This window comes from Neophocaena asiaeorientalis, unplaced genomic scaffold, assembly GCF_003031525.2.
Source record: "Neophocaena asiaeorientalis asiaeorientalis breed wild unplaced genomic scaffold, Neophocaena_asiaeorientalis_V1.1 scaffold332, whole genome shotgun sequence".
Classification (NCBI taxonomy): domain Eukaryota; kingdom Metazoa; phylum Chordata; class Mammalia; order Artiodactyla; family Phocoenidae; genus Neophocaena; species Neophocaena asiaeorientalis.
In genome coordinates, this window is record NW_020173111.1 from 6,149,683 (window position 1) to 6,162,362 (window position 12,680).

A 12,680-nucleotide genomic window follows, 5' to 3' on the forward strand; every position below is an offset into this window, starting at 1 on the left:
ATCTATTGTTCTTTTTTCTTTCGCCTTGAAAAGAGAGGTTCAAAGCCTTTATGTTTATAAGACCACTCGTGACCTGCGCATACACGAACCACGGCTCTAGGTGGCAAACTCCCCCACTAAATACTGTAGCTTTTCTTCCAGTATTGAGCCCTGTCCCACTGGTCCTGCCCAGCAGCCACATGGAGGTGCAGGGGAACACATGTTTGGTATTTGTTCATAGGAAGGCCACAAGTTTTGTGCCCCTTGTCACAATGAAACCTGTGGTCGATTTCTAGTTTCATGCCATTGTGGTCAGAGAAGAGTCTTGAAATAATTTTTTTCTTTTAAGGGTGAGAGGCTTGTCTTTTTTTTTTTTAAATATACATTTATTTATTTATTTATTTATTTGGTTGTGTCGGGTCTTGGTTGTGGCAGGCGGACTCCTTAGTTGTGGCTCACCAGCTCCTTAGCTGCGGCACATGGGCTCCTTAGTTGTAGCACGCAAACTCTTAGTTGCGCCACGCATGTGGGATCTAGTTCCTGGACCAGTGATTGAACCCAGGCCCCCTGCATTGGGAGTGTGGAGTCTTAACCACTGCGCCACCAGGGAAGTCCCTTGAAATAATTTCTATACTCTTAAATCTGTTGAGGTTAGTTTTGTGCCTTAGTATGTGGTCAGTCCATATGCACTTGAAAAGAATGTGTTCTGTTTTTTGTTTGTTTTTGGATGTAATGTCCTGAAAATATCAATTAAGTCTGTTTGTTCTGTTCTATCATTTAGGACTTCTGTTGTCTTATTGATTTTCTGTCTAGAAGATCTGTCCATTGATATGAGTGGGGTGTTAAAGTCTCCTACTGTTATTGAATTCCTGTCAGTTTCTCCTTTTATGTATGTTAGTATTTGTTTTATGTATTTGTATGCTCCTATATTAGGTGCATATATGTTGACGAGTGTAAAATCCTCTTCTTGTGTTGGTCCTTTTATCAGCATGGAGTGTCCTTCCTTATTTTTCTTTATAGCCTTTGCTTTAAAGTCTATTTTGTCTGATATGAATATTGTAACTCCCTCTTGCTTGTTATTTCCGTTTGCATGAAATATCTTTTTCCATCCTCTCACTTTTTTTTGCGGTATGCGGGCCTCTCACTGTTGTGGCCTCTCCCGTTGTGGAGCACAGGCTCTGGACGCGCAGGCCCAGTGGCCATGGCTCATGGGCCTAGCTGCTCCGCGGCATGTAGGATCTTCCTGGACCGGGGCACGAACCCATGTTCCCTGCATCAGCAGGCGAACTCTCAACCACTGCACCACCAGGGAAGCCCATGCTGTCTGCTGTTTTGATTGGGTAATTTCCATTATTCTATCTTCCAGATCACTTATTCTTTCCTCTGCATTATTTATTCTGCCATTCAGTGCCTTTAGCTCAGTTTTCATCTTGGCAAATGACTTTTCTAATTTTTCTTGGCTCCTCCTCATAGTTTCTAGTTCCTTTTAACAGTAATGTGCATTTCTGTCAGTAGCCTTTCTTGATTCCTTCAGTATTTTCATTTGCTCCTTTTTGAACTCAGTGTCTATTAGACTGAAGAGGTCTGTTTCATTGTTCCTTCAGGGGAATTCTCTGGGTCTTTTAACTGGGAATCGTTCCTCTCCTTCATTTTGCTTATATTTCTCTTACTTTGTGAGTTCAGGAGAAACAATTATCTACTGTAGTCACGGAGGGCTGTTTATATGCAGGAGCATCCCTGCATAGCTTGTGTAGGTTCAGTATTTTTTTGCTTTGAGGGCTGTTTTTGGTTTGGATGCTTGCTGTCTCTTTCCTCCACATGTGCTTGTTGTTATCGCCTTGATAGGGGGTGTGCAGGTGCATGTTCCATTCATGCTTCCAGGAAGGCAGGGACAGTGCTTGGCTCTTGGTCACGGGACCCTTGGTGGCAGCGGTGGCGGGCTGCATTCGCTCCTAGGGAGGGGAGGGCAGTGGTTGGCACTGGGTTGCGGTACCCTCAGCGGTGGTTGTGGTTGCTCCCAGGGAGTTGGGGGCAGGAGTTGGTGCCTGGTCACAGGACCCTCTGTGGCAGCGGCGGTCTGTGCCTGCCTCTGGGGTCTGAGATGGCAGTGCGGTGGCTCACACCAGCCCCTGGAGCTCGTGTAGGTGGGGCCCTGCTGCCTGAGGCGCTCATGGAGCGCCTGCCCTTTGAGTGCCCCCCAACAGTTGTGCCCTGCCTCTCTGGTGGGCCCAGGCCTCCTCCCATACTCCATTGGTTGTGTCTCACCACACCCTAGCCCCCTCAGGGTGTCTTCATGCAGCCAGCCCCAGTCCTCTCCTCCAGATTTGACCTCCGAAGCCTGAGCCTCTGCACCCAGCCTCTCCTGCCCCAGCAGATGAGCGTCTCAGGCCAGGGAGTGCTGGGCGGCACTGACCTTCTGCGCAGGTCTCTCTCCGCTTTGCCTTCTGCAAACCAATTGCTGCGTTCTTCTCCAAGGCTCTGAAGCTCCCCCTCTGTCCCAGCTGATCTCAGTGAAGGGACTTCCCAGTGTGTGGAAACCTTTCCTCTTTCACAGCTCCCTCCCAGGGGTGCAGGTCGCGTCTCGATTTTTTCTCTCTTTTTTCTTTTGCCTTACCCAGGTACATGGGGAGTTTCTTGCCTTTTTGGAAGTCTGAGGTCTTCTGCCAGCGTTCAGTAGATGTTCTGTGAGAACTGTTCCACATGTAGATGTATTTGTGGGAGAAGGTGAGCTCCGTGTCCTACTCCTCCAACATCTTGATCCAATCTCCCATAATTTCTTTAAATACATTTTCCATCCCCCTCTCTTTCTTTTCTCCTTCCAGAACCCCTATTATGTGTAGGTTGACATGCTTTATATTATCCCATAGATCTCGTATGTTGCTTTCAGTTTTTTTCATTTGTCTTTCTGTCTGCTCTTCTATTGGGTGATTTCCATTATTCTGTTTTCCAGAGCACTTATTTATTCTTCTGTGTCTTTTAGTCTGCTCTCCATTGTTTCTAGATTGGTTTTTCTCAGCAATTGTCTACTTTTGAGTGGTTCATCTTTATAGTTTCTAGTTCCTTGTTACAGTGACCTTGCTATATATTTCTATTGCTAATCCTTCTTGATTCCTTTGTCTTTTTTATTATCTCCTTTTTGAACTTGGGGTCTAGTAGACATTACTTGTTCTTTCAGGAGATTTCTGTCACTGTTTAATTGGTAGTAGTTCCTCTGCTTTTTCATTTTACTTAACTTTCTTTGTCTCTATGAATTTAGGAGAAACATCTACTGTGGTTTTGAAGGGCTGTTTTTATGTGGGAGCATCAGTGTGTAGACAGTTTGTGTCCAGTGTTTTTGGTGTGAGGGCTGGTTTGGGTATGGATGCCAGCCACATCTTTACTCAGAGTGTGCTGGGTGGTATACCCTTGATAGGGTACAAATACAGATAGGGGCTGTGTTTGGTGGTGTAGGGTATTGAGCTTGTGCTGGATGTGAGGCGGGGCTTTCTGTTTGCTGCATCATTGTCACTACCCTGTCGAGGGCAGGGTCTGCTCCCCGGATGTTGGAGTAGAAGCTCTGAGGGTCAGGTTTGATCAGGCTCCATTGTCCTTGAGGGCATGTCCTGCGCCAAAGGAGCTTATTGCTGAAGCAGGTGAGGCCTGTGTGGTCACAGCAAACCTGTGTAGGCATCGGCAGTCCCGCTCTGAAGCAGCCCAAGGTTGCATCCCTTTCTCTGTTGTGTTTATCCCAGATCTAGCGCAAGGCCATGGTGTGGAGTAGGCTGGGGCTTGGGGCCAGGGCACTGTGGCTGCAGGAACTGAGGTGGCTGTGCTGCCACCTGAGATCTGGGCTGCCTCTGTGGTAGTCTTCTCACGGGACCTGCCTGCCCCAGGTCTAGGGCTAAGCTAGAGGTGGAGCCCTTGGGTGGAGTCAGTGCTCTTGCTGGAGAATGAAATGCTGCCCCCTGCTGCCCGGGGCCTGTCTGCCTGGGATGCAGCACTTAGCTGCTGCACACGCTCGTGGTGCTCCCCCGTGTGCACACATGCAGGGTCTGCCGCAGCTAGGCCCGCTGCCCTGTGTGGATGTTGACAGTGGTCTCTGCCGCTCTGCCTGGATCACACCCTAGGTGTGTGTCTGCATAGCGAGACTGAATCTTTGCCCAGATCTCACACCAGGCTGTGGCGTGGAGTGAGCAGGGCCGAGGTGTTCGCCCCTTCAGGTTGGGAAGTGCAGCAAGGCAGCAGCCGCCAGTGCAAGGCTCTCTCCGCCCTGTTAGCAAGCCAGGACGTGCATACTCCTCACAAGTAGAGACTAGGCTACCCCAGCCCTTCTGTGCCTCAGTGGATGGGTTCCCAGCAGGCAAGGGGGCTTGTCTTCTTTTGCAAGACCCCAGGCCTGGGATGCCCAGATGGTGAGTCGACTTGCTCCCTCCCCAGGGCAAGGGCCCACCAGCGTACACTTTCTCTTCCTTTCAGATCCTTCCCAGGGGTGCAGATCCTGACCTGATGCCCTCCCCCCACCCTGTGCCCCCTGCCTTTTTTTTTTGTCCTACCCAGTTGCATGGAGATTTTTCTTGCAGCTTTGGTTGTTTAGGAGTTGTGCCAGTTTCTAGTTCGTTTTCTGTGAGAATTTTTCCGCATGTAGACGTATTTTTGATGTGTTCATGGGGGGAGATGAGCTCCACATCCTCCTACTCTGTTATCTTGATCCCCCTTCTTCCTACATTGGTTGATGTTTGAATGTTAAACCAACCTTCCACCCTTCAGATAAGTCCCTCTTGAGTTGTCATGTACTGTATTTTTAACATGTTGTTGGATCCTGTTTGCTAAAATTTTGTTAAAATTTTTTACCTCTGTGTTTGTGAGGGATATTGTTCTGTGGTTTACTTTTCTTGTGATATTTTTGTCTGGTTTAGGTATCAAGGTACTACTGGCCTTATAGAATGAGTTGAAATGTGTTTTCTCCTCTTCACTTTTTTTGGAAAAGTTTATGTAGAATTTGTATTGTTTTTCTTAAATGTTTGGTAGAATTCACCATTGAGGCCAGCTGGGCCTGCATGTTTCTTTTGTGAAAGGGTTTTAACTGCAAATTCTATTTTTCTAATATATATAGAACTGTCCAGGTTTTCTTTTCCTTCTTGAGTAAGCTTTGGTGTAGTTTTTACCTTTCAAAGATTTTGTCCATTACACCTAAGTTCTAGAACTTTTGGCATAAAGTTGTGAGTAATACCCTCTTACTATCATTTTAATATCTGTAACATCTGTAGTGAAAGCTCCTCTCTTTATTCTTGATTTGGGTAATTTTGTTTGTTTGGTTTTTTGTTTTTGTTTTTACTATATGAAAGTAGTTGTCACGTCTAATAAAAATCACAATGATTGTATAGTGCCTATTGCAATATATATATTCTTTGAATTTTTTACTGACATTGATGCCAATTTTTAAAGAGTAAAGATGAGTAAATTTCTCTGATATTGGTAATTTTTGTCTTTTTTTCCTGGTCAGTCTACCTAGGGGTTTATTAATTTTATTGATATTCTCAAAGAACCAACTTTGGATGTCATTGATTTTTTTCATTGTTTTTATGTTTTCTACTTCATTGATTTCTTCTCTGGTCTCTATTATTTACTTTATTTTGGGTTTCATGTCTTCTTTTTTCTAGTTTCTTAATGTGGAAGCTCCTTCTTGTAACATATATATATATATTTTTAAATTAATTATTTTTGGCTGCATTGGGTCTTCATTGCTGCGCACAGGCTTTTCTCTAGTTGCAGCGAGTGGGGGCTACTCTTCATTGCAGTGCGTGGGCCTCTCACTGTGGTGGCTTCTCTGGTGGAGCACGGGCTCTAGGTGCACACACTTCAGTAGTTATGGTGTGTGGGCTCAGTAGTTGTGGCTTGCAGGCTCTAGAGCACAGGCTCAGTAGTTGTGGCTCGCGAGCTTAGTTGCTCCACAGCATGTGGGATCTTCCTGGACCAGGGCTCAAACCCGTGTCCCCTGCATTGGCAGGCGGACTCTCAACCACTGCACCACCAGGGAAGCCCATAGGTTGAGTATTTTTTATGATTACATTTTATATCTTTTTTTTTTTTTTTGCGTAGTAGCTATAACTCATTATTTTGTAATCTTAGTGGTTACTTTTGAGTTTATATTATAGATTTTAAAGTGATTTTAATCAATCCTAAAATTATATTACATCTTACTTCCATTTTCCTTTGCTCAGCCTTCATGCTGTTATTGCCATACACTTTAAAATTCCAAATATGGTATGAAATCCACACTAGATTGTTAGTATTTTTGTTTTAACAGTCAATTTTTTTATCATTATTATTATTTTTTGTGGTACGTGGGCCTCTCACTGTTGTGGCCTCTCCTGTTGCGGAGCACAGGCTCCGGACGTGCAGGCTCAGCGGTCATGGCTTACGGGCCCAGCCGCTCTGCGGCATGTGGGATCTTCCCGGACTGGGGCACAAACCCGCGTCCCCTGCATCGGCAGGCGGACTCTCAACCACTGTGCCACCAGGGAAATCCAACAGTCAATTATTTTTAAAGAGATTTAAATAATTAAAAAATTGGCTCTCTATACTCAAGTGGTTACTATTTCCAGTATCCTTCATTTCTTTGTGTAGACACAAATTTTCTTATGTCATTTTTTTTTTTCTGCTTGGAGAATGTTCTTTAAGATTTCTTGCACTGCATATCTGATGAATTTTTTAAGGACTTATGCCTGAAAAAATCTGTATTTTCCCTTCAGTTTTGAAAAATATTTTTGCTGAATATAGAATTCTGTGTTGAGTTTTTTGTTTTCAGTATTTTAAAGATGCTGCTCCTCTGTTTTCTTTTCTGTTATCGGTGAGAAATCTTCTATCACCCTTATTTTATTCCTCTGCATTAGGCATATCTTTTTTCTCTGGGTGCTTTTAATGTTTTTTTCTGTCACTGGTTTTGACCAATTTGGTTAAGCTATGCCTTGGTGGATTTTCCTTCATGTTTCTTGTGTTTGGAATTTTTTGAGTTTCTTGGACTTGTAGGTTTATAACTGTCTTGTCATAAAACTTTTGACCTTTATTTCTTCAGATTTCTTCCCCCCCGCCCCACTCTCCCATTCTTTAGGGACCCCACTTGCATGTTCATTAGGTTGTTTGAAGCTGTCCCACAGTTCTTTCATGCTCTCTTCTTTTTTTCTTGTTTTCTTTCCATATTTCATTCTGGATACTTTCTCCTGCTGTGTCTTTAAGTTCACTAATCTTTTCTTCCTCAATGTCTCATCTGCTGTTAATCCCATCCAGTAAATTTTCATCTCAGCCATTGTGGTTTTCATATTTAAAAGTTTAATTTGTATCTTTGTATATCTTTCATGTCTCTATATAACGTGTTTAATAAACATAACATGTTTAATAAACATGAGATGTTTAATGTAACATCTTCACTCTAGCTTCATAGAACTGTATTCTACAGAACATAGTTATGATAACTTTTAATGCCTTTGTCTGCTATTTCTAGTTTCTGGGTCAGCTTTGATAGATTGACTTTCCTCCTCATTATGGATATATTTTTCCCTCTTCTTTGAATGGGTGGTAATTTTTTGTTCAGTGCCAGACATTGTGAATGTTACTTTGGGTGCAGAATATTTTTGTATTCCTATAAATATACTTGAGTTTTGTTCTGAGATGCAGTTGAGTTACTTGGATGTAGTTCCTTTGAGATCTTTTTTTTTTTTTTAATTTGTTGGGTTGGACCAAAGCAGTGGTTAGTCTAGGGATAATTGTACTCCACTCCTGAAGCAAGACGCTTCTCAGTACGCTACCCAGTGCCCCACAAATTATGACATTTGTCACTGTTGTCTGGTGGGAATGGGTACTTACTATTCACGGCCCTGGGTGAGCTCTGGCTGCTGTCCCCTCTGATGCTGCTTGTTGAGTCTTTCCCTGGCTTTGGGTAACCTCCTCACATGCACACTCTGACTAGTACTCGACTGAATTCCTGAGGGGAACGCTCCGCAGATCTCTGACATTTTCTCCATTCTTGTACTCTTCTCTGATACCTCTGATTGCCTTGCTCAGACTTTTGGCTCCATATCCTCAGCTCAGGGAGTCCACCAGGCTCCAGCTGAGTTCCCTTTCCCTGTACCGTAGCAGAGCGGAAGTAACAGGTAAGAGTGACATCTGGTTTGAGGCCAGGTTTTGGAGACTTAGGGGTATGCATGGAAGCATCAGGATTCAGTCCTATAAGATACTGCAGAAGCCATATTTCAGGAAAATGCAGACAACCTGAGCCAGTCCTTGCTGAATATGTTAAGGAATAAGTGGTGAGTAAGGGATGTTTAATTTTCTGCTCTGGCCTTGCTGCCAGCCCACAAATCATTGAGGACATCACCCTTCATGGCTCAGTGTCCTCATCAGTAAATGATGGTTCTTGATACTGATCAATTACTGACCCTGTCGGTGGCCGGAGGTGGCTTCTCCAGAAGGGCCCTGGGGTAACCAAGTGACAGCATGGCACAAGGCTCAAGCCCCCTTGCTGCCAGCTGATTTTTCTACAGAGGAGAAGGAACAGGGAGCCAGACCTCTACTCTCAGATGACCGCCAAAATCTGAGTGAAGAAGAGTTTCAACTGATGTGTAGTCAGTCTAGGGCTTTGCTTTCCAAAGTGGTGTCCCCAGAGTAGCAGCACTAGTATCGCTCGGGAGCTTCTTAGAAATGCAGACCACCAAGCAATTTGCCTGGATCTACCATCAGATTCTGCGCTATGAGAAGAACCTCAGTTGTTTCAGGTGCTCATCAGAGTTTGAAGAACACTGGTAGCTGTAGTCAACAATTATATATTATACACTTAAAAACTTGTTAAGAGGGTAGATCTCATGTTAAGTATCCTTTCCACAATAAAATAAAAATTTGAAGAGCATTGTTCTAAATGTAAATGGTTATACATGCCCTCTAGTGGCTGCCTAGCAACTTGCAGGGAGTTTTAAAATGTTTTCTCATTTTAGGACCTTTGCACAGAACTGCAGAAACATTGAACATTTAAACCTCAATGGGTGCACAAAAATCACTGACAGGTAAGTAGTGGAAATTACTTTGGTGACTGGTTGGCCGTGGGAAGAGTGAGGGGAGAGAAAGGTGGTTGAAAATACCTTTAGTGCATCTGATTTTTTTCAGCACGTGTTACAGCCTTAGCAGATTCTGTTCCAAGCTGAAACATCTGGATCTGACTTCCTGTGTGTCCATTACAAACAGCTCCTTAAAGGGGATCAGGTAAGAGTACCTGTTGTTAGTGGTCATGAGAAATACCCAAAGCTCTGAGCATTTTGGTGTGTCTGAAACCTTTCTCACGGTCCCATTGGAGCAGGAAGTGGGCGACTCGGGTTACAGAGGTCTCTCTCCCCTGAACTGCCTGTGGGCTACTAAGCTCAGAGTTGGTCCTAAAGTCTCCGTGGGATGGACTGCACATGTGTGGTTTTGTTTCCTGTTCTCCAGTGAGGGCTGTCGGCACCTGGAGTACCTGAACCTGTCATGGTGTGATCAGATCACGAAGGATGGCATCGAGGCCCTGGTGCGGGGTTGTCGCGGCCTGAGAGCCCTGCTGCTGAGGGGCTGCACGCAGGTACCGGGAGTCCTCACGGCCTGGCTTGTCTAACGTGTATCTAATGTTAGGTGTGCGCACGTGATTATGGAACCTGTGCCCCACTGTCCCCTCACCTGGTTCCATCTCTTTTTTGTTTTCTCCATTCACTCAGCTAGAAGACGAAGCTCTGAAACACATTCAGAATTACTGCCATGAGCTTGTGAGCCTCAACCTACAGTCCTGCTCAGTAAGTAACATGCCTTTTACGTGAGCTCCCTCCTGTTCCTGTTCCCTCCGTCAGGAACCTGCTGGGGCCCTGCTGGGAAGCAGCCCAGGCAGGTGGGAGGATTGCCACACCCTTATGTCACATCCTGTGTCCTTATGTGATCTCCCAGTTTCCCACAGAATGGAAGAACAGCAATCTAAACAAAAAGGCCAATACAAAGCCATGGGCACTTCCCCTAAAAACAGCATAGATCAGGGTCTTGGTTTATTTTAAGACATCAGGAATGCTGTGAACTAGTCATTAACCTAAACAGTTCCTGGTAAGGTCTCAGTGTCTTGTCTTTACTTATAAACTGGGGGTGATGACACCTCTCATGGTGTCTCAGTGGATAAAATGAAATAACAGATATGAAAGTGCTTTGAAGTATAAAGGGCATATTCAAGAGCAAGGTGTGATTTTCATCAGTGCATTATTAGCCTGTGAAGGATGGTTTTTCTTCACTGCCATTGTAAATATTGGTAATTGGAGAGGGTGCTTGCTATGGCCAACTGGGTTTCTCAAGGAGAATGTCAATTTTGAGAAAAGTAAGAGAAATCCCTTGTATTTGGCATTTAGTAAATGAATCATAAACCTAGGGTCCCTAATGGTGGGAGGTAAAGCAGAAACTATCTTCTGGGCAAATATTGACCTTACGGGGCTGCACTGTTCAAAAATAGGACCTTGAATTGCATGTAGGGTAGCACTGGCAGGTGGCTTGAAGTATGATATAAATGTATCTGTTTATTTCTGCATAAATTAGCATATTCAAATAAAGATTAATTTGAATCTTCATGGCTAAATTCATAGAATCCTAAGCCATTTATTAATAATTTAGTGATTTACTTAATTTTGCTATTTTCTAAAACATTTCAGACAACATAAAAATACATGTATATGATTTATATAGTAGATATCTAAAGCATTAATATGTAGAAACTCAACCAAAAATTAATGTCACTTAAGCAAGTCTCATGAGCTGTTCATTAAATCTGATTTTTAACACAAGTTTATATTTCCTGAAAAAAAAATCAAACGATTCTGGGTAGAAAAATGGAATTTAAAAATTTTACTCTCCATTAGTAATGCTTGAATATTTTAAAGCTGTTCAGAAATAACATAAATATCTGTCTTCCCTGTACTTCACCTTATTTTGATGAAATTATCAGGATAAAATGCTAGTAACTGGCAACCTAAACTAGTTGACTAACAGGGGACTCCATTTGTCTGCGGCTCCCATTTCACTGTTGCCCGTGCCTTCTGATTTTCCTTTCTGCTTTGGTTCTCCCCAGCGCGTTACGGATGAAGGCGTGGTGCAGATTTGCAGGGGCTGCCACCGGCTGCAGGCCCTCTGCCTGTCTGGCTGCGGCAACCTCACGGATGCCTCCCTCACAGCCCTAGCCTTGAACTGCCCAAGACTTCAGTGAGTGCACCACGCTTTCAGCTTTGCAACTCAGAGCTTGGGGCTGACTGGGAGGGCTTCCTGCAGGAGGAGAAAGGCCTGGCAGTGGGTTGAGGCGGAGGCAGTGGTTGTGTTGTTGGCTTTTGTCAGATGTATTGGGGTGGGACACTGTAATCTAGTTCATTTAAGGCTGTGTGGAGAGTCCCACACTGTCCACCACCAGGGAATCTGAGCCTTAGTTTCCTGATGGACTTCACTCATGTGCCCACCTGATCTGCCTCACCCTGGTATTACTTTTCTTTTTTAACATCTTTATTGGAGTATAATTGCTTTACAATGGTGTGTTTGTTTCTGCTTTATAACAAAGTGAATCAGCTATACATACACATATATATCCCCATATCTCCTCCCTCTTGCGTCTTCCTCCCACCCTCCCTATCCCACCTCTAGGTGGTCACAAAGCACTGAGCTAATCTCCCTGTGCTATGCGGCTGTTTCCCACTAGCTATCTCTATTACATTTGGTAGTGTATATATGACCATGCCACTCTCTCACTTCGTCCCAGGTTACCCTTCCCCCTCCCCGTGTCCTCAAGTCTACTGCGTCTTTATTCCTGTCCTGCCCCTAGGTTCTTCAGAACCATTTTCTTAGATTCCATATATATGTGTTAGCATACGATATTTGTTTTTCTTTCTGACTTACTTCACTCTGTATGACAGTCTCTAAGTCTATCCACCTCACTACAAATAACTCAGTTTCGTTTCTTTTTATGGCTGAGTAATATTCCATTGTATATATGTGCCACATCTTCTTTATCCATTCATCTGTTGATGGACACTTAGGTTGCTTCCATGTCTTGGCTATTGTAAATAGAGCTGCAATGAACATGGTGGTACATGACTCTTTTTGAATTATGGTTTTCTCAGGGTATATGCCCAGTAGTGGGATTGCTGGGTTGTATGGTAGCTCTATTTTTAGTTGGTTTTTTTAAAAAATTTTTGGCTGCATTGGATCTTTGTTGCTGCATGCGGGCTTTCTCTAGTTGTGGCGAGCAGGGGCTACTCTTCGTTGCAGTGCGCGGGCTTCTCATTGCAGTGGCTTCTCTTGTTGCGGAGCACAGGCTCTAGGCGCACGGGCTTCATTAGTTGTGGCTCGTGGGCTCTAGAGCACAGGCTCAGTAGTTGTGGTGCACAGGCTTAGTTGCTCCATGGCATGTGGGATCTCCCCGGACCAGGGCTTGAACCCGTCCCCTGCATTGGCAGGCAGATTCTTAACCACTGTGCCATCAGGGAATCCCCCATTTGTTTTTGTTTTTATTTCCATTTCTCTAGGAGGTGGGTCAAAAAGGATCTTGCTGTGATTTATGTCATAGAGTGTTCTGCCTATGTTTTCCTCTAAGAGTTTTATAGTGTCTGGCCTTACATTTAGGTCTCTAATCCATTTGAGTTTATTTTTGTGTATGGTGTTAGGGAGTATTCTAATTTCATTCTTTTACA

The 12,680-nt window shown here is 44.1% G+C and overlaps 1 protein-coding gene and 1 pseudogene across 1 annotated transcript in view; one reads left to right on the forward strand and one right to left on the reverse strand.

Annotated features, from left to right (window-relative positions):
* The window catches only part of FBXL2 (F-box and leucine rich repeat protein 2), an 80,359-nt gene that overhangs the window by 57,636 nt on the left and 10,043 nt on the right, over positions 1-12,680 (forward strand). The window contains exons 6-10 of the mRNA XM_024743448.1: positions 8,946-9,014; positions 9,115-9,210; positions 9,433-9,559; positions 9,693-9,767; positions 11,075-11,205. Of these exons, the coding sequence (XP_024599216.1) occupies positions 8,946-9,014; positions 9,115-9,210; positions 9,433-9,559; positions 9,693-9,767; positions 11,075-11,205 (498 nt within the window). The remainder of the gene's footprint in view (positions 1-8,945; positions 9,015-9,114; positions 9,211-9,432; positions 9,560-9,692; positions 9,768-11,074; positions 11,206-12,680) is intronic.
* LOC112398791 (uncharacterized) lies at positions 198-272 on the reverse strand (annotated as a pseudogene).